Below are 19,927 nucleotides of genomic sequence, written 5' to 3'. Positions count from 1 at the left end.
CTTTCACACAGAGCTAAAACGTCGGGAAGGCGTGGTCTAGATCTAAGTACAGCAGGTGGTGAGGGTTTTAACTGCCGACATAATTGTCAATTTACGCGCTTCGCGGAACTGATTAAGCCTTAAGTCACTAGTCGCCTGTACGTGGAAGTACGTGAGATTGGATTCGATTTTAGCTCCTACCTTGATTGAACCGCACTGCTCGTAAAAGAGATCTAATGACGTTCGCTTGAAATTTATTCCACCCCAGATTACTTGTAACAATTACAAGGATATAACTCTCTTATGAATTAAATATATCATTTTACCTCGTAAATAATATTCAAGAATTATATTTTCATAGAAAAATGTGTATATTTATAACCAACCTGAACCATAATAGAGATGGCTACCAATCCTTGACTCTTGTGCTGGGCTTCGCTCATATTGTGATAAAGCTCTGCGTTAAATCCATAAACTTGAATCTGTAATAAAACATAAATAAAAACATTAATTCAACATTATAAAAGTATATGAACTATACGCTTTCGTTTCTCTATGCTCTTGTTTAAGTAAGAAAGGTGATGAGGTAAGTTTTTTTAATCGCAACTGGAAAGAAAATAATATCTGAAAAAGAAGCTACAGCTTTGGCGAAGTAACTAATAATTAAGTTTATCCTAAAGTTCCGAAGAGAGCTTTAGAATTATTTGCGTTTATCATCTATATTGGCAATATTATTGAGCTAGTTGGATTGGAGAGTAAGACTTAGGCTTAAAGAGCTACTTAAATGAGAGACTGAAACTAATAAAGGAGCTTTCTAGATCTTTTCAGACCTTTCCAAATCCTTTGAGTCCTTCCTCAAATTTGTCTTACTCGCTTTAACCGATTCTTCTACGCAGCTGTCTTTCTATTCCCATTCGAGCAATTCGAGTGGCCCAAACACAATACCGAACTCCCCTTAATGATGGTATTCATACCATTACATTCCAAGAACATTTCCAGTAGGAAAGATAATCGGCCAATAAGACGCAGGATCCGGCTCGGAGATAGCAAGTTAAGGATGAAATCATCGGATCTAAATCCAAATCTGACACATCGGGATTCCCGGCTGAATCTGGGCTTTCCGTTGATACACATCTGTGCGCATCTGCCGCGTTATCATGCATTACACAAAACTAGGAATTCCCTTTTTAAATCCCTTATACCTATATATATATATATATATTATCTATCGCAAGAAGAGATAGTCTTAAATATTTAATTGAAATTCTAACAGATGGTAACGTAACGTTACAAATAGCAATCTGTGAGGATTATCATTAATTTGGTGAAATTAATCTTGTCACAAGAAATTACATGCATGTCTTTTAGAGAAAATGTTTCGTCAGAATCATCCTATCTCTTTCACGTATTTCATAATGTAACAATATAATTTTGGCGTACAAAGCTACAATTATTCAGCCATTTGTATTATAAATGCTGCACAGGACACACACTACATCGCTTGTGCTGAATTGGAATATACGTATATAGATGTGAAAGTATTTAACTATCCGGTATGCTGGTATCTACAAAGAGCCCGGAAGAGACAGAAGAATATAGAAAGTAGATTTTAAATTAGTCAAAGCGGATGCGCTATCTTTCTACCCACTTCATTAACCAATTACTCATCCATTCCTTTTTTTAGAATCTACACGAAATTTTCTTGTTATAGCATTCCTCAAATTTTCTAGTAAAAACCTTCATTTGCCCTTTTGTCAATTTATATCTCTTTTTGACAAGACTGCAGCCTGCCCCTTATGTATATTTATATATATATATATATATATATATATATATATACATATATAGAGTTTACGTGAACGCGCGGCTCGGAATGCAGTTCAAGTTTCCAAGGGACAGCAATCACAAATTATATAAATAGTAACAATCAGTGGATCGTGGCTTCTCTTTGCTTCACGTATAACCATATAATCACGATCACAATCACTATAATGAGTTTGAATACGTTTCAATCGTGGTTATTGTATCGCTATGTGCGTATGTTGATTTACACACGTCTAAAACTGTTCAAGTATGTACATTCGAATTTGCATATGTACTTTACCATAGTTTAGCATAATTTAACAAACGCCAGCAAATACAATGCCAAATGGTTAATTATCTCTAACATACGCCATAATATAACATTTGTTTAAAAGTGAGCCAAATAACATGCATTTAAAAAATGCAGATTGTTAAACGATGAGAATGAAAGATTAATCAGCATTTTTCGCCGACATCTAATAGAAATGATTCGTATACAAATTGCTTTATAATTAATCGATCATGAAATAAATTTTATTTTCAGAGAAGTCTGGTCACATTGTTGTCTAAAGCCTGCAATAAAGGAGCGTTGCCCCTGGCTAAAACTGTTCAAACAAAGTTCAAGTTTTTGCTCGTTTAATGAAAGAAAAAATTCATTCTTCTCCTCACGTACAATAAATTTATAGTCTTTTCTTGCTGCGCGTGCCTCTGTTGTTTATTGTATTCGGAGGATCAAACTTTCACTATCGCATTCCAACATTCTGGAATAGTCATTCTCATATTTTAATTACGATGTTTTGATACGACTATTTGAGAGAAACGGCAGAACCAGCGACATATAAAATTGCTAGATAGCCATCGATATACGACATAATTGAAATACCAATACAATTCCCAATCGTTCGGAAAAATTTTTAACATCATTCTTATCCAATCGTGGACAATAGAGTTAAAATAACGAGTTTGTTCTACTTTACCTAAAATTAAAAACATTGATTATTTAATACCAATTACAATAAGTTCATTATAATAAACCTTTAAATGTTTAGATTGTTTACAGGTATATGAAGCATATAACTTTTAATCTGCTATTACGAAGGTTAGTTTTGATCCCGAGTGCAAATACGATTCTTGTATTTATTCTAGAAGCCAACATTGGAGGATCCGTTGTTCTAAACTTATAATAATTATACCTGTTTTTTAAGACAATGAAACTACGCTGTTGCGTGATATGTTTCTGAATAAACTCATTTGGTATTATTATTTAACCACGAAACATTATCTTGCAATACGGCTCAAACTTTGCATGATCAGTCGAATGAATCCAAAATATAAAATTCCATTGAATTTTGTTAGCCGAAACATTTCAATCATATTTCTACATTTTTGCCCAAGAGAAATTTATTCGTTTTCGATCATAACAAAATTACCAATTATATGGCCATCTTTTATAATAACGAATGTCAGTATTAAACCCTGTTACCTCATTATAAGATTTATGTTATAAATGCAATGTTGTTAAACTTTTTAATCTCTTACTTATTGATTGGATTGGGTATATATAAATAGAATACCAGAGAGTGACTGCACGTTAGGTTAAATGCTACTCGACAAGCAGCTGGAAGAAGCAGTGTCTATTAAGAAGAGGCCAGGAAGCAGTCGAGCAGATTGGAACGAACAGCAGAAAGCAGAGCGCGTTGTCAGACAATAAGAAGTCTGACGTAAGGGGAAGAAGGAAGGAAATAAGACGCCAAATGTCGAGATTGAGTCTACAATCTTGTGATGAAACTCGAAAATCGAATATATTTCGATTATTGGAAAGCAGACTGGCAAATAAATTTTGTCAAATGCATTTATTTTCTTCTTAGCTTAGCTCGAATATTACTGTGTGTATGAAATAGATAAGAAAAATAACTACAAGGTCCCCAGCAAACACAGAGGGTCCTAGAATTTTAAATTTCCTTTAATAATCTCACCACCCCGCAAGAAATTGTCAGCTTTACTTGAGTCAGCGGTATTATACTCGCAAGATTTTCGTAAATTTCTTTAGGACGCTTTACAAATTCTGTGATTTAAATTGGACAAAAGAGAGCTTGAACAAATATTCGTGAAATTTTTCTGAAATTCTTTGCTTCGGTGCAGTTTTAAATAATGGAAAAATAAGCCAAGAATTAATTAAAATTTAATTATTCGTGTGATACCAATTATACAAGATGTATAATTTACTCATTATTAAATAATTAGAATCAATCGAACACTGTGGGATAATTATTATTAGAAAAATTAACTGTTCGTTGAATGATTCTTCTGATTACCTATCATAAGTTAAAGTGCTTCCTGAAATTTGCCGCGTCCTGGAAATTCGAAATTCACCTTGGGTACGCGAAGTGCAGAGCTAGCCTCTCTTGTAAGTATCTTCTTCCATGTACAACCTTTCCCTCTCATACAGTACACATTCTCTCGCCCACCCTCAAAGCCTCTTCCAGGACTACCCCTCGTGCTTTACCCGCCACTTTGCTGTCACTAGAGCATAATCACTCTTGAAAGACTGCTGAAGTCTCGCAAACACCGTTGCATATAGCCGCAGAAAATATTCGACTGATTTCAAGCGTCCTTGGTAACGGAGTGTAGAATATTTAGTCTATCCTATATATATATATATATATATATATACCTATACAACGTCACCCCCCCCCTTTGCTATTCCTATAATTTTACAATAACTACAATGTAATAAGAACACGATATAAGACACGGCCTGTATATAGAGTATAAAATCTATGCATTATAATGAAATTTAGATACAAGTTGCAAGTAAATTGCCTTAACCGGAGCAACGCATGGAATGTGATTTAGAGATTGTTGCATAGCGATGGGGGGTATTTTTGTTTTAAATATACGCGCGCGGATACCGTAAACTGGGATACGCAGAGGCGAAGTACGCTTACTTAACTTAAGATGATTCTATGATTTCCACAAAGTAAAGATCAAATGCCACGATATACACGAGTTGCCCGTGCATTAATACATTCGTAGTAGTAGTTATGCAACTTTTGCTATAGTGCTTTAATAGCTCTGTAGGTAAGTGCACGCTAGTGAATGTACGCGTGTATACTATACTAGTGCTTACAGCCCTCATGGGTTAATATAGTTGACAGATCCAGCTAGAGGGAGTGGAATTAAAGTCATATATCTATCGCTGTAGAATAGTGCATTGTGCCGGAAATCGTAACGGCATGCCCATAGACCACATGAACACTATGGGAGCATGGCTTCTATCCTGCTAATTATGCTTAAGGTGCGTTCAGAATGCTTCACGCCGTACGGGGAGGGGGCGCGCATACACCTATGCCTTGCTTGCCACTATTTACCATAATGCCTCGAAAAAATACGAGAAGACTTGCGAGAGTCTGAAATTATATACAGTTAATGATCGCAGCTTTGAAGTCTTTGAATTGCAGCAGCATAACAATACACCGACTGGATCATGAAAGTGTTAAAGCAGTCGCGTGAAAAAGTGGGAAACGTTTCGCATCGGGTAAAGCTCCAACTTCAGCAACTCACTCGGAAAACCGAGCTTTTTCCTCTTCAACCACTGCGTTTCTAACTTCCGACGATGAACTTACTTTGTATAACAGAAGTTACAATATCTAGCGACGAGACGCGCCGCGTCGCGCCGCGCCCGCCGCGGCCAAGAATGATTCTTTCGACTTGACATGCAAACTTTATCCTCGGAACCTGCACTTAATATATGAATATAATTCTGCCTTTTTAACGGCGATATATCGCCCATCAGGATACGGCTTAATATTGTTAAATATTATTGCGTCAAATTCTCGTGCTATTACATACCTTCTGCCAAAGGAAAAACTTTAAAGCACTGTTTCGAATAAAAATTTTAAACATATTGGCCCCAGAAGATCGAGCACTTTCCTGCGTCAGTGGTTGATTTTACTACCCGCAAGGGCTGATTTTTCCAAGTGTCACACATGCACCGGGGTCGAACTAAATTACTTACGGCAATAAAACATTCGGACGCTAGGCACGTTCGACGCGTTACACGAAGGAGAAAGTTTTATTGAGTAAAACTGTACATGATCGTTTTTATGGATAAAATTCCACGAAAAGAGAAGCTTACGTCCTTGTGCAATAATATTTTTCGATGTATTACATATTCCGAAAAGCAGTGAAATTTTAATCAGGCAACAAGTTATTAATAATGCTGTTACATAAGCATCATCCACACGTGCATAAATTCGTACGGGTTTTAGCAATATTGGAACATTGTAACGTCAGAGTTTAGCAAATTGTTCTCATAGCGCGAGTTTCAACACGTGTCACGCAGTCGTAGGTATTTAAAAGGTAAAAACTCGTGTACCTTGCGGACCTTTTAACACCAACCGGAAGTAAGAGGTACTTGTAGCAGCAGACAATCGCAATGCGACAAGGGTCATTCAACTACAAACGACCACTACAATTACGGGAACGTGCACTCAGGTTTCTCGAGTGGTTAAACCTCTGACTAGAATAATTAAGCAAATTTGTATGAGATGATTTCATTTTTTTCTTCCCCCCCCCCCCCTCTCTCTCTCTCTCTCTCTTTCTCTCTACTCCACCCCACTTTTCTCTTACCCTTTTAGGTGCGTATATACCAGGTTAAATCGATTTCAGCAGATTCGCGCGAATGTTGTTTGAATCGATAGTTTTTATCAGGTATAGGTATGGGTGAGATTCTTTGTTGATTTAGAGTTTCACGCAACTTTGTGATACAAAGGCATGATCCAAGTATGAATCGTAATCTTTGTTATTCAATTATGGAATTCCTTTGTAGAATGGGCAAAGGCTCTATACCAACGGTTCCGGTAAACTCTGAGATTCTGCAGTTGAGACGTTGACCGCAAGACTTGTGCTAATATCGAGAGAGAGAAGTGGTATAAACAACAACGTACCCTTGTCTTGTCTTACCCATTAAACTTGCATCAAACTTGGTCAAGAATGCTAGATTGCTGAATCCAGCATTCTTTGTGCAAAAAACTCAGCTTCTTATGATATTGTTATGTATATATACGTGTGTATGTTTAAGGACGTGTTTAATGCTGTTTATGAGTAATAAGGCGTAAATATCGAATGTGGCAAGGACAATAGGGGAAACGGTCATACATTCGAAGGCAAACTTTGAAAGCACTATCGGTTCTTTGGAGTAGACAAGTAGGTCAGGAAACTTTACGTGAAATGCTGGCTTTATAGGAGGACGCGAATAGAAAGCTACCGGTAACCATTCCCAAGAAAATTCGATCAGACCTGAAGATTCCTTGGCTTTGGAAGGATTGAGGAACTCTGCCTTGGTGTCGTTGAAGTATTCCTTACGAAATGAATGGCAAGGCTCGTGAAACGTCCAGCTAACGCCACTGCCACAGTCGAGGCTAAATCAGTTCTTCCTATAGCTTATTATATATATATATATATCATCCCTCGAGAAAATAAACATTAAAAAAATTTCGATTGGACAAACATCGACAGACTTGGAAACCGCGCGCTACGAACATTACCCGCTGTTTGACCCTCGCGCCCATATAAGCACACACAGACGGCTTTCTCCACTTGCTCCAAGAACCAGCGCGATAAACTTTTCTAGTAAAGTCTGAGTTAAAAATAAATATATATCGCTGTTCAATGATAACAGAACAAATTAACGAATCAACGTGAATGACTCCTTCGAGAGAAGGTAAACAATTATTTTTCGAAGAAATATTTGTAGTTCATACTTCAACACAGTGTATTTTGCTTTACGCGTATATAAGCCGAGTTTCTCCTAAAGCACTTTTTCCTCTACAAAGTGGTTCTTTTCTCCATAATGCTTTTCAGCTCCCCTAAAACACCTATAGCCTCGAAGGGAGTGGTACCTACCACGTTCAAAAACATACCTTACGTATAGGGATACAAATATTTATATACACATCTCTCTGCAATCGTACGATGAGTATGAACAGCCATCCACATTGTTATGGAAAAATGTAAAGGATACATTCAGCTGCCAGGAAAGGATACTCGACTGGGCCCTCTGTGGTTCGCATGTATATATATATATATATATAGATGCGTGTGTACAAAGATCTTGCATGTGCACGTACAATTTGCAGGGTGGCGTCCCGCAAACTAGCGAAGGTCTTATCACGATGAATAAGTTTGACAAAGTTTGTTCGGGATTCCAAGCGTTGGGCTGTTGTTGATGAAGCGTAACTCGAATCCGCATTACCTGGGTATGGTATACTGGATGTAGGTGTAGACACGCCATGAGTGGAAATGACTCGAAGAGGTGGGAATTGTAGGGGGGATGAGAAGGAGGAAGCAAGAGCGGAAAGGAGGGGGTGGAAGAGGAGGCGGAAAGGGCCTGGATGAAGTGGAGTAGGGTCGGTTTGAAAGCTCCAGTCGAGGACAAGGGGATTCCAAGGGCTATGGCACTCGAGCGAGTCTGACCCATTACTGGCGTGTTTGAGCGACGGGCCGCTTTGATGCCAAAAGCCTGCTCGACAACCAGCTGATGGAGTGGCTCGAGTATCCCTCCAATAGCCCATCCTTGTCTCTGCTCTGCGCCTAACGGCCGTTCTTACACAAATACACGCGTGCGATCATCTCCATGCACACACAAGCCCAAACTGCAAAAGCCGCGCGTCCAAATTTAGTGCATACCCGATTGAATTAGGTTCCCTGTGTGTCCCATGTCGGTACCATTATTCTATGAAGTCGCTTCGATTAGATTCGTCCCTTCCACCTGTCACTATATCCGGCTTTTCCCTCTTTTAAGTTACCCACACGAGAACCTTCGACAGAAATTCGCTTATCTCTCTACCTAACTTCTCATATCCGCAAATGGACTCTCTCGTTAAATTCTCTGTTAATCATGTGATATATATACATACATATATATATATATATATCGGCTCCAGCGCAAATACCGTGATTTAAATTTAATTAGCTACGCAACCCAAAGCCCGTATTAGCGATGGGATCTACGTACCCACAGGAATCATCGCCTTTATCCAAGCAATAAAATGCAATTTAAGAGACTCGGAAACATGTCATAGCTTTCAATAGTATAATGAAATGGGAATTAAGCGAATAGAAGAGGAGCTAGATAATTGATATGAACATATACAAATAGTTATTATTGTTTAAAATTCTTTATTTCAGTCCGCTGCGGACCTGCATTAGAAAATTTACTGTTATATTTTTAAAGGAGCTCCTGCACACACACACACACACACAAACGCCAGTCTAATACGAAAATGAAACGCAAAGTGGTTGCGTAATTGATAAATGATCCAGAAGATTTGTTTTTTAAAGTTAAAATTTTTTTATACAAAATACTGCTTCGCTTAAATAAGCAGTTTTTAATGAACAGTTACCAAAGTTTAACAGTTTTGTTGAATTAAAGTAATATAATTTTTATTTCTCTGCTTTTTAGCACTTTAGATATTTGCTACCAGGCTCAATATTTAATGAATCAATTTATGCGATTTGTATGTTAGTATTACGGGCAATTGGCATCTTTATACCGCCGCTTGGCTGTAAGACGCAGCTGCTTGATGGTATACCCACCATATACTCCAGACCCGGCTACTTCAGATTTCCACTTTTTCCTCCAAGAATAACATTTCTTTTCTTTCAGAATCACTAAAAGTACCCAGCTTCTATTTTACTAACAATGGAAAATCACCGCGATAGTCGAGTTTAGCGACATCTAAAAAGGGAAATAATATGGAATGGCTTTCGTAAAAAACTGAAATTCCATTACATTTTTATTAATAGGAAAACAAACACAGTGCGACTCGTTTCGAACACCAGCGTACGATCGATTGTTTGTTATCTTTATACCACTATATATATATATATATATATATATGTATACTTTCACAATTATTATACACTACTCCTATTGTTATTATTATACGATTATAAAACGGTAAATTCCGAGTGGGTGGGATTAAATGAGAGGAGGGATTCGACGATTTATTATTTTTTGCTTGATGCATGTGAAACGTTAGCGAATTTCAAGATTACAGGTGCGAGCGAAGCGGACCATTTGTGTGAAAGTACTTGATGGCGGCAAAGTGAAAAAGGGCATTTACGCCGTCGGGAACGGTTGCGGATAAGTCAAGTGCGAGTGAAACGAATTCAAGTGCCGATAAATTAGACGCGAGCTCAACCCGCTCCGAAGGTGTAAACGGAGTTCAAAGCTTAGCGGTAGCTTGGATAATTGATAGTAGTGCTAGTAGCGGCATAGTTAAAATCCGGCACCCCCTCCCCCCCCCCCCCCTCCTCCTCTTCCGGTCAGTTAAACCCGTCGTTAGCTCAAAACCATCACGCAACTGGTTTAATATCGATAACCACCGTACATGTGTTATTATTGCGTATGCAGATACCAAGTGCAATCCGCCCCATCTCCACCAAGGTCACGCATCCTATCACCTTCCCACTACGCTATATTATTTGCCAGGGACAAATAAGATTAAATTTTGCAAACGGAAACTCTCTTCGGCGGGTGCGAAGCGTAACGTCCGATCGATAAAACGCACCTATGTGCACATGTACACTTGGCTGTGTTTGTTCGATTGTTCCTCCGTTCATTGTAGATGCTATTTTCTCCTCCCCTTCGCGCGGTTAAACTTTTAATTGCACCAACTCACGCTTCGCAGAATCAAAACAGCTGCTGAATTATAATATTACGAAAAAAAACCCTGAAACAATCTTTGATGAATTCTAAGGCTAATTTAATTTTTTAACGAGACTCTGCGTAGTCGTGGTAAGATAATGTATATGTTTGGATGGAGAAGAGACACTGTGCAATGAGGGACGGTAAAGAGAGAGAGAGAGAGAATACGACAGAGGGGGCTATATAGTTTCAGGTAAGAAAAGGGAAATGAGAGAGCTAGGGTATACTATATAGTTTGATGAAGCGATCACACTATAAAGATAGAGGTGCAGGGGATTAGAAGCTATTTGGTTGGCTGGTTTGCTCGCTGCGTATATATGTACCGCATGGTATGTAGATGTGCTGGTGTGGAATGGCTGAATGGGAGGGGAAGGGGAAGGGGGTAGATAGGTAGGTAGTTGGCAGTGACTGGCCTTGATTCATGGCGCATCGAAAGCCCCGATGCTCATCGTAGATGCACACCTATAATTGCTGGACGCACTCGTGGCTTTTTATTGCTTTATGCGGCTTCTATGATAGGCGAAGGTGTGGCTTTCTCTTGTTACGATGATGAAGGGAGCGCGAAATAAAGAGAAGAAAAAATATGAAGAGAGCGGGGCTTGGCGGTCGACAGGCTGGAAAAATTGTTGTGCGACTGGATAAAAAAACACGGTTGGACACGCTCGACGCTCAGCTGCTTGCTGACTCGGCGAGCTACACAAGGCACAAACTTCCTACTCGCCTAACTCTCCTCGTGCAGCTGAAAGGCTTCTTGGAAACTCAAAAGGGAAAACACTTGTTAAACGCGGAAACTAATAATAATATAGGGTCTTCGTCTACTGAAATAAATACCAATTATTTTATCATATCAACCACCTCGGCTTTTTTCCATGCAACGTTTGTTACATGCGGATTACCGCAAATATTTCGGCCGAGAATATTGCTTTACCAGAACCGATTGGTAATTAATCGAAGCATTGTATGTACAGAAAACATTTATTATTGGTAAACTCATAGTGCTACGATCGAGTTAGTGGTAAATTGATCGCTATTGACTTTGAGTTTGAGGAGGGCGTGAGTGAAAAAAGGGGGGTTTTCAAAGTTTTAGGGCTATAGGGATAAAGTTTTGATGCTGGTACTGTGCTGCAAGTAGTGGGCTGCCCTGATTGCGACTATACCAAGCTTACACCTATACTCTCTTTTAGTTCGCGTGTATCCATAGATTTTGTCGGCTTCACAAAACCAGCGAGCGCGTGCCGAGGCTGAAATATGTGGTCGATTAGCTCCAAATCAATTTCAAGCTCAACGATGAACTGTCAATTTAAAAATAACGACCTTCCTTAAAGCCCGTGCGGTGCGCTAGATTACATACTCCCCGTTTCATCTCACATTCGACTATCGGTGTATTCGATATTCGGTATACGTACTCATCTATTTCTATATCATACAGAACCGAAATATCTCCCCAATCATGACTCGACTGATTTTAAAGATTTTTTTTTTTTTTTATTTTTGTTCAATTAATCGCAAATAGAAAAGGCAATAAATAAAACGAGCAATTGTAAACATGATTCAGATTGATATAAATCACGTCTAGTATCAATCAAACTATCAAAGCAATCTTTTTTTCTATATAGTTTCGCTGTAATTGACCATTTCTTCATCCAACGTTCATTAGTCATTATTTGCTGTAATTTCTTTTGACAGCGAATAAATGTTTCACGGCAAACTAGTAGTGGAATAATAAATTGAAGAGCACTTGTAAATAAAAACATCCGCAATGTTATTATATATGTATGTATATACGTAAACAATATTCTATCGCAAAAATCGGCGAGTAATGGAATCCGTTGTACCGTTAATTAAAAAAATGTGTAGAGTTTTCTTGAATGAATACTTTAAAAAAATAATATCCGTGATAAAAAGTTTATTTTTCTGCATCTCCGAGCTTGTATATATATTTTTTTCTTTAAATATCCCTGCTTTTATCTTAAACAATTACGAATGCAAGTCTTGACGCGCGTATATACATATATAAGTATTAATAGAAAAATTTTTATATTTTCAATTATACACACTGTCGTAGTTATGTCCGTGGTATCTTTTCTTAATAAAAACGTAATTACTCCTAAGTGATATTGCATTCGTAAAGATGAATAAAGTAAGTAAGAAACAGAGGATGAATCTTATGAAGCATGGCAGTAGTGAAAGAGAGACTTGGTAAGACTAATTATAAAAGCGGCCACACCAAACCTCACAAAAATTTCCCTCTTCTGTTGTTTCCTTTAAATCTAAAACCTCGCTGTGTCTTTCCATTAAAATAATTGTCAGGAGGAGAAATACACTTAGCGATCAAATAAAAGATGAATTCCTTAGGCGCGGTACTTTCTTATAACAATAATTATAAAACTAAGCCGGTCAATGTAGCACTATGAAGCTTAGAAAAAAAGCTGCAGTGTTCGCTTTTCGTAGCTTGTCATCCAGCTGAGATTGTCTAACTCTCCATCTGGAACGCCCCTTACTCATTGGCAACCGTGGGACTTCTTCATTCCCGCCAGGACCACGCCCGCTTCAGATCCGCGAGCGATCTCGCCTCTCAGCTCTGACAACGTCCATCCAGAATGGTTTTACCGAGGATCCTCGCAATCGTGCGATCATCATCGCGTGCTTCGAAAAATCATCCCCATGCAACCTGACCAACAAAAGATTTTCTCCATCCTTGCAATTCTTCCCACATTTACCTCTGATATATCTCTTATATACCGATCGATCCGCACAACCATGAAACTAACGTTGCCTTACAATTGAAAAGATAAAAATTAAAATGAGTTTTAGCAGGATTAGAATTTTTTATCGTGGAAATGCAAAGAAGTAATATTTCTCAAATTTTGTTTACCGATCCTCTTAAAAGGTAAATAGTCGTGAAATTGAAACTGCTCGGTAATTCGTAATTAACGTCGGAATGATGGCTGCCGTTGGTCCAACCACGAATACAATTTCGAGCCGATGAAAAATTCAAGCACTTGAAATTCGCGGCGGTAGAATCCATGATCCAGCTAACCAACGGGTAATCTGAAAGTGACACCCTCTCTTCTCACTACTGCTACCTTCGTTGATCCGATTATGAACTGCAATACTCAACGTTACTTCCTAACCATTCGTATTTATTACGAATTCTCATTCCAAAACCTCAGTGACCTCGCAAATACAACTGCATTCTTAGGCTTCGTGCTGATACACGTAAAAAACTATAATGACCCTACAGGATCATCCTCGGACCAAAATCCCAAAGAGATTAGTTTTACCCAAGTATACCAAATTATCATAGATAACACTTTACTCCATCGATAAATTTGTATATTATCAAACACTTTTGTGCTAAAAGTGAAAATATACTTATATGTTAACAATTTCACCATTCATTAGAAATTTAATTGATATGTATATTGTTTGAAAATTAATACTTAGACGTACTCACCTCGGCAGGAAAAGCATAATTATTTACGCGATGTTCCGAGCCATGAGAATCATCCAATCCATAATGTATATAAATCTCCTCGAATTGATAGTGGTAGGCAAGTGGACCACCCGTTATATTGACGCGTGTTTTTGCCTCCCGATCTGTTCTAAATACGAGGAACTGGCCAGTATTGTGTAAATGACCTGAAACCTAAGAGAACAAATTTGTCATTTAATTTATAACCTATAATAAAAATCGCAGCTTCATGATCAAGCTTTCTTATGTAAAGACAAAAAAATTTATAAAACTGATTGAAAAGCTTTAATTATAATTCACCGAAGGTATAGCCCCGTAAAATCTAAGCGCACATGCATTTGAAAGTATCTTATTTTTAAAAAATAGTATTTTAGGAGTTTTTGAAACATGAAAGCTTTTGGCAATAAACCATCGGTCTACCTGTCTGTCTATTCGTTCATTAGCCTATAGCCTATACACCTGTCCATTCATCTGGGAACAGTCATTATTTGATTACGCCGAAAAGAGTAAACCGATTGAAGGATAGCCGACGCTAGTTCTATTTCCACAGATATATATTCAGAATTACATAAATATTGATATAATTTCCATACAATTTTAAAAATTACTAATCACGGTTAAACGAACTCTGCTGATTCAATTTTTTTCCAATACCGCTCTCAAATTACATTACTATATATTAAGAATAATCTTGTCGGGTAACCATGGGTCAATTAAAAAAGGTTTGAAAAAGTAAATATTTTACCAGCTCTCAGTGGATACGTAAAATAATTGAACGTTAGGAGAGAAATTGCGAGCGATTTAAAATTGGATCGAGCACAGTATGTAGTGATGAGTATATACCTATAGTATAGATGATTCTCCGATTGTATAATAATATAAACAATATATATAGTTGAGTGAGAATGGCAATGGTCTCAGCAAGTCGCGTCAGTCGTTTTGAATAAGAGAGATCGTTGGCGTTATTCTTCGAGCTGGCGATCGATCGCTGTTCCAGCCAATCGTTTTCCGTTTCCTTTCTTGTCGAGGCTTGCCTAAGCGCACGTTTCGAGGTTCGAAGCAAGAAAGAGCACGTAACCAGGCCGTCGGATAATTGATTAGGTATTTAATTGGACGGAATAGCAAAGGAAGGCGAATGCCGTGTCGCCCGGAGTACGGCTCCTCTGGACGGAAGCAAACTACGGGACGAGCTTGGCATGGAGAGTCCATTTTCTTGTACGTCGCGAGAACCTGAATTATAGCGTCACTAAGTTAGAAATAACGAGGTAACCTCAGGGAGAACCAGCCACGGAAGACACGTTAGCAAAAGTCGCCAACCTGGCGATAACTTATTATTTCGCAATAGATTCCCCTCCCCCCTCCTCCTCCGAATCTCATAATGCCTCTACGTCACACCTGCTGCGATCAGCACCTCTTGTGTCTCGTCGCGTACGTACGTGGCAATAACCCTCCATACGTGTGTGCACCCTCTTACCCTTTTCTCGCACGTACCTCGATCGCGCGCTAATCACCCTCCCTCTTCCTGGAGCTTCCGCGAAGAGCAATTCACCTACCTCCTGCCTGCAACTCTTCGCCCCATTGCTCGACGATTCGTCAAATAATAGGCACTTGACTTCAATTTACAGGAAACAGACGCTATTACTTCGGTATCAATGTGACGCCTATGCAGGACGATGATTCAACGCGAAATTCCATGAAATTCCGTCAGGCACATGCGCAACCGTTTCCGTATCTGATGGCTGGTCTTGCGGCAAAATCTTGCTCCAATGCTCAGTGCAAATCGTGCAGTGATCTGTGCACGACCTCTCTCAATGAACACTGATTTAATACACAAGATAATAAGGAGACTGGAAGGGAAAAAAAAAAGATTAGGCGGGCGACCAACCGAACACTTACAGCTATTAATAACAATCAATTTATCAGATAATACATGCATGAGTAGATGGTAGATGTATATATACTGGCAGGAAAATTGAAGAAAAAAATATATCCTTATATATGGTCGATCGAAGGTGATGGTATATAACGCCGTTATGATAATGTTTAAGGGAAATTACAGAGATTTAAAGGTAGCGCGCGGTCGGTCGTTATGTAATCGAGGAATATGAGAATTCAGTTGGTACCGCATATATGTACATGTAATACTAACAGGATTATCTGGTCGCGTGCTTGGGATATGCATTCGCCATATGTATATGTAAGTTGCTCGTGATGGGACAAATCCAATTACTAAGTTGCAATCTTCGAGCAATTCAATAGCTCAGTATCGTTTAAGTGGAATAGAGCAGCTACCTAAGACAGTCGGAGCTGGATTCATGCAGATTATTGCGGCTTACACCATGATTGCTGAAGCGATAGAAACAGCTATTCGCGAAATTCTACGTTTCATAAACAATTAATTGATCAGCAGCATGCAGCACGATCTAATTAACTTAAATCATTAATAATACACTACAGTAGAAGAGCTTATGCTAAATAGTTGAATGATACTTTTGGGAGCGAAGCCCGCGAGGTTGCGTTTACGTTACACCGAACCGAGTAGCTTTATATATATATATATATATATATATATATACAGGTTTGTATGGAATAGAGAGTAATACGGACAGAAGAAAAGCGGCGAGTGATTTCTAAGGTGGGGTGTGCTTCGAGGCACAAGACACGGAATTACGAAGCAAGCAATTTTGCCGCTAAGAGTTGAAGAGCAGTTTATCGCGGTAATAATGCGTTGGTGGCCGGGTAAAAGGGCAAAGTTATATTTTTCGTGGAAGAAAAAAGGGTAAAAGCGGGGGTGGAAAAAGAGGGAGAAAAGGCCAAATGAAGATGGCAGTCGATTTTCCTGCGAGAAATGGCGCGTAGCTCATTATTTCGTGATAGGTTCCCACCCCGAAATGGGAAAGAGCGTCTCTCTCTCTCTCTCTCTCTCTCTCTCTCTCTCTCTCTTTTTTCTCTTCCTTCAGAACGGTTCCTTTTTTAAGAGCGCGTCGCCGACGACTGTGAACTTGGATCAATGGGACTATACCGGAAGAAGACTTCTGGCTGGTAGTTCCGTACTGTAAGGCGTACAAAGGGCATCCTTCTTTCTTCGAAACTCAAAGTTGGCCTCACGCTGGAACGTCCGCCTTCCCAGTGCCAGTCGTTTCGGGAAGTCGTTCGCGTTCGCATTTGTGGCTCGTGGCGAACAATCGTCATTTCGAATACTGGATGGAGGCTGCACCGCTCGGAAACTGCACTTTTTATTTTCCCCTTATGTGAGCTGCGAGATTAACGGCTCGTAGCGAGAACGAAGCTTCCATAAGATTTTCCAGATTCGAACGAATTCAGCTTTGCTGAATAATCTCCAAGTAGAAAAGTCGATAATATCCGCATCCGCCTTGTACTGCTTATACGGATTGATGAATAGTCTTCTATTCAATAAAGCACCTTCACATATTACTCATTGATGGGAGTTAGTATATCCACTGTGCATATGCATGACCAATGTATTCATACGTATATGTATATAGATTAAATTACATTTTTTCCCATATATTTGTGTACCTTGTAATTTCTTCTTTCTAATACTACATGCATGTAGGGTATAACGCAGACTTTTGTAGAATAGCAAATGTGCCTTCGCAGCCACAAGATGCCATGATACAACCAGTCACTCTAAGCCCGTTGCTACTAACTCGATTTAAACTTGAGTTTACGCGAACGTAGATTAAGTTCAAGCTCGGTCTGCCTGAACTCAATTTGAACGTATCCAAAGTCTACCATCTCTTTTCAGAATCCGTAATTATACCCTTAATCGACATTTCTAAAATCTTTCACAGTTCTCAACGATCGCTATTACCTCGCTACGCTCGTCTATAGAACTCCACGCTTTTTTCAACGTGAGCTGTATATACCATATCTACAGCTCGTCGTTTTAGTTTCAGCTCAGTTATGCGACAAATTTCGAGCAAACGCATAATTTAAAAAATGCGTGGGGATATAAAGGTATGTCATTATCGTTACCTTAATTTATAATAATAATCTTTTGAAACATATCTGTATACCAATGTGTGTACATGTGTTTTTTTTTTTCTAAAAGGCACAAAATTGATCAGAAAAACCCAAGTTTTATGGGATGGAAGACTATTTTGAAATAATCTTCAATTTATGTGGCAGGTAAACGATTGGGAATATTGAACGAAAGATCATTTTCCTAAGACTCGAAACTTATTCCATACGGAAATCGCGAGTTGAATTAGAAAGTTTCTCGAGGATCAATATTTGGATTGAAAATTAGTGTACAAATAGCAAATACTTGACTTAATTGTGACTGCTCTCGAGTATTGAGGGATGACGCAGGTACTTGTTCGAAGAGTTTGGAAGGGAAGAGTAGTAAGGGATCGGGGACAGATACAAAAGTAAGGGAAAGGGAAAGAAACAAAAGGCGTTGAAACTCGCTGAGCCGACAACGTACGTTCGACTCCCGGTGCGGTTCGTTCTATTGTTTAATTTAAGTGCGAAAGTTTTAACCGGGTTAAACGCCGTATAAATTCACGAGGTTGGCTTTCTTGGTTGATGGTGTGAGAGACTGGCACCATTTGGAACAATCTTGGTATAAACTGTTCAAATAGACGATGAGCGAATCAGACATTAAAATTATAACTACAACCGTTTCGGATCGACCAACTCAATATTATAAACGCGGTAATAACACACGCGTGTCCAATGTGTTTTTAAGCCCAAGTAAATTTATCGAAAATAAATTGAAAAAGAAAAACAAAAATTTACGAAGAATCGAGGGTTTAAACGAGTTTTATGGGTGTTACACCTTTACGATCCAAATTTGCACGTGAGACTGAAATTGCAAAATAAAAATTTCCGTAGAAATCCGTTTTGAATGCCACCGAAATATAGGTTTTTAATCCACTTCGGAATATATGCGCAACCCGATTTCTAATAGCGTAAAAGATTATCGATTGCCATATTGACGAAAACTAGAAAATTGAATATTTACCTGGTATGTTGAAGTTAATACTTGTTTAAAATATTAAAGAGTAAAACTTGTTTGGTAAACTCTCAATTTTCCTATCGTTAAAAAATTTATATCAACAAAGATTGTCGGAGAAATTCAGTGGGTGATGAAGTAAAATGAGACTAACTGAATAAATGTTTACGTAATGGAAAATTAGTGTTCCGTGAGTCTTGCTGGCATTTCCAGAAGGAGGGGGGGGGGGGAGGGAAAGGGAGTGTTAAATAATGGCGCTCGTAATTAATGGATTTATTATTGAATTAACGAACTCGGCTGGTTGGTGAAAAATAGACAGGGAGAAAGTGCTTCTTGCTGGACACAAAATTCATTGCGGTAGCCAGGTAAACTATGCAACGCATTTACGCTGAAAATTCCAAAAGAAAGTATGTGATTTGTAAAAAAAAACAAACAAACAAAAAGATATGTTACTATTTTACATTGATGGAATGGTTTAAAGAGAAAAGTAAATACCCCTACTTATATGATTACAGCTTGGAATAACGTAGTTAAAAAAAAAGTAAATTTTTCGTATAGTAATTGATACTAAGACAATTACATGGATCGACTCTTTCATCTTCATTTGAAATAGACGTAAAAGTTAGATGGGCCATGGGAGGCCCTCGAAATTGCTTTTTGTTTCCTTTTTGAGGTCATACTCGGTATCGCCGTAGCGGAAATGTGTCCCACGGGGTGAGGGAGGGGGAGAGGGAGGGTAGAGAAGGGGAGACACGAGGACACACACTCTAGTTACGAAGTGATTCTGTAGAAGAAGGAATTGATAGATTACCCTGTGCTTGTCCACGTGCACCGTTCTCAAGTGGGGGTCGAAGAGCAACTTGTCCGGCTCGATGTTGATGGGGCTTTGCCGCCTTCCCTTACTGCAGAGAGACCACTGAGGATTGATTAGACCCCAAAACGAAGGCCCTGCGACAGACAAAAAAAAGTTCTTCTT

The 19,927-nt window shown here is 38.7% G+C and overlaps 1 protein-coding gene across 2 annotated transcripts in view; it reads right to left on the bottom strand.

Moving 5' to 3' along the window:
* The window catches only part of CARPA (Carbonic anhydrase-related protein A), a 109,700-nt gene that overhangs the window by 11,629 nt on the left and 78,144 nt on the right, over positions 1-19,927 (bottom strand). For both annotated transcript variants that reach the window (XM_066738729.1, XM_066738730.1), the window contains exons 3-5: positions 19,763-19,899; positions 13,953-14,144; positions 366-461 (exon numbers count right to left, since the gene is read on the bottom strand). In XM_066738729.1, coding sequence (XP_066594826.1) covers positions 366-461; positions 13,953-14,144; positions 19,763-19,899 — 425 coding nt within the window. The remainder of the gene's footprint in view (positions 1-365; positions 462-13,952; positions 14,145-19,762; positions 19,900-19,927) is intronic.

Source organism: Prorops nasuta, unplaced genomic scaffold, assembly GCF_024137725.1.
Source record: "Prorops nasuta isolate Cenicafe-Biocafe unplaced genomic scaffold, Cenicafe_Pnas_1.2 PNAS00019, whole genome shotgun sequence".
NCBI lineage: Eukaryota > Metazoa > Arthropoda > Insecta > Hymenoptera > Bethylidae > Prorops > Prorops nasuta.
This window is presented reverse-complemented; position numbering and strand designations above follow the sequence as displayed.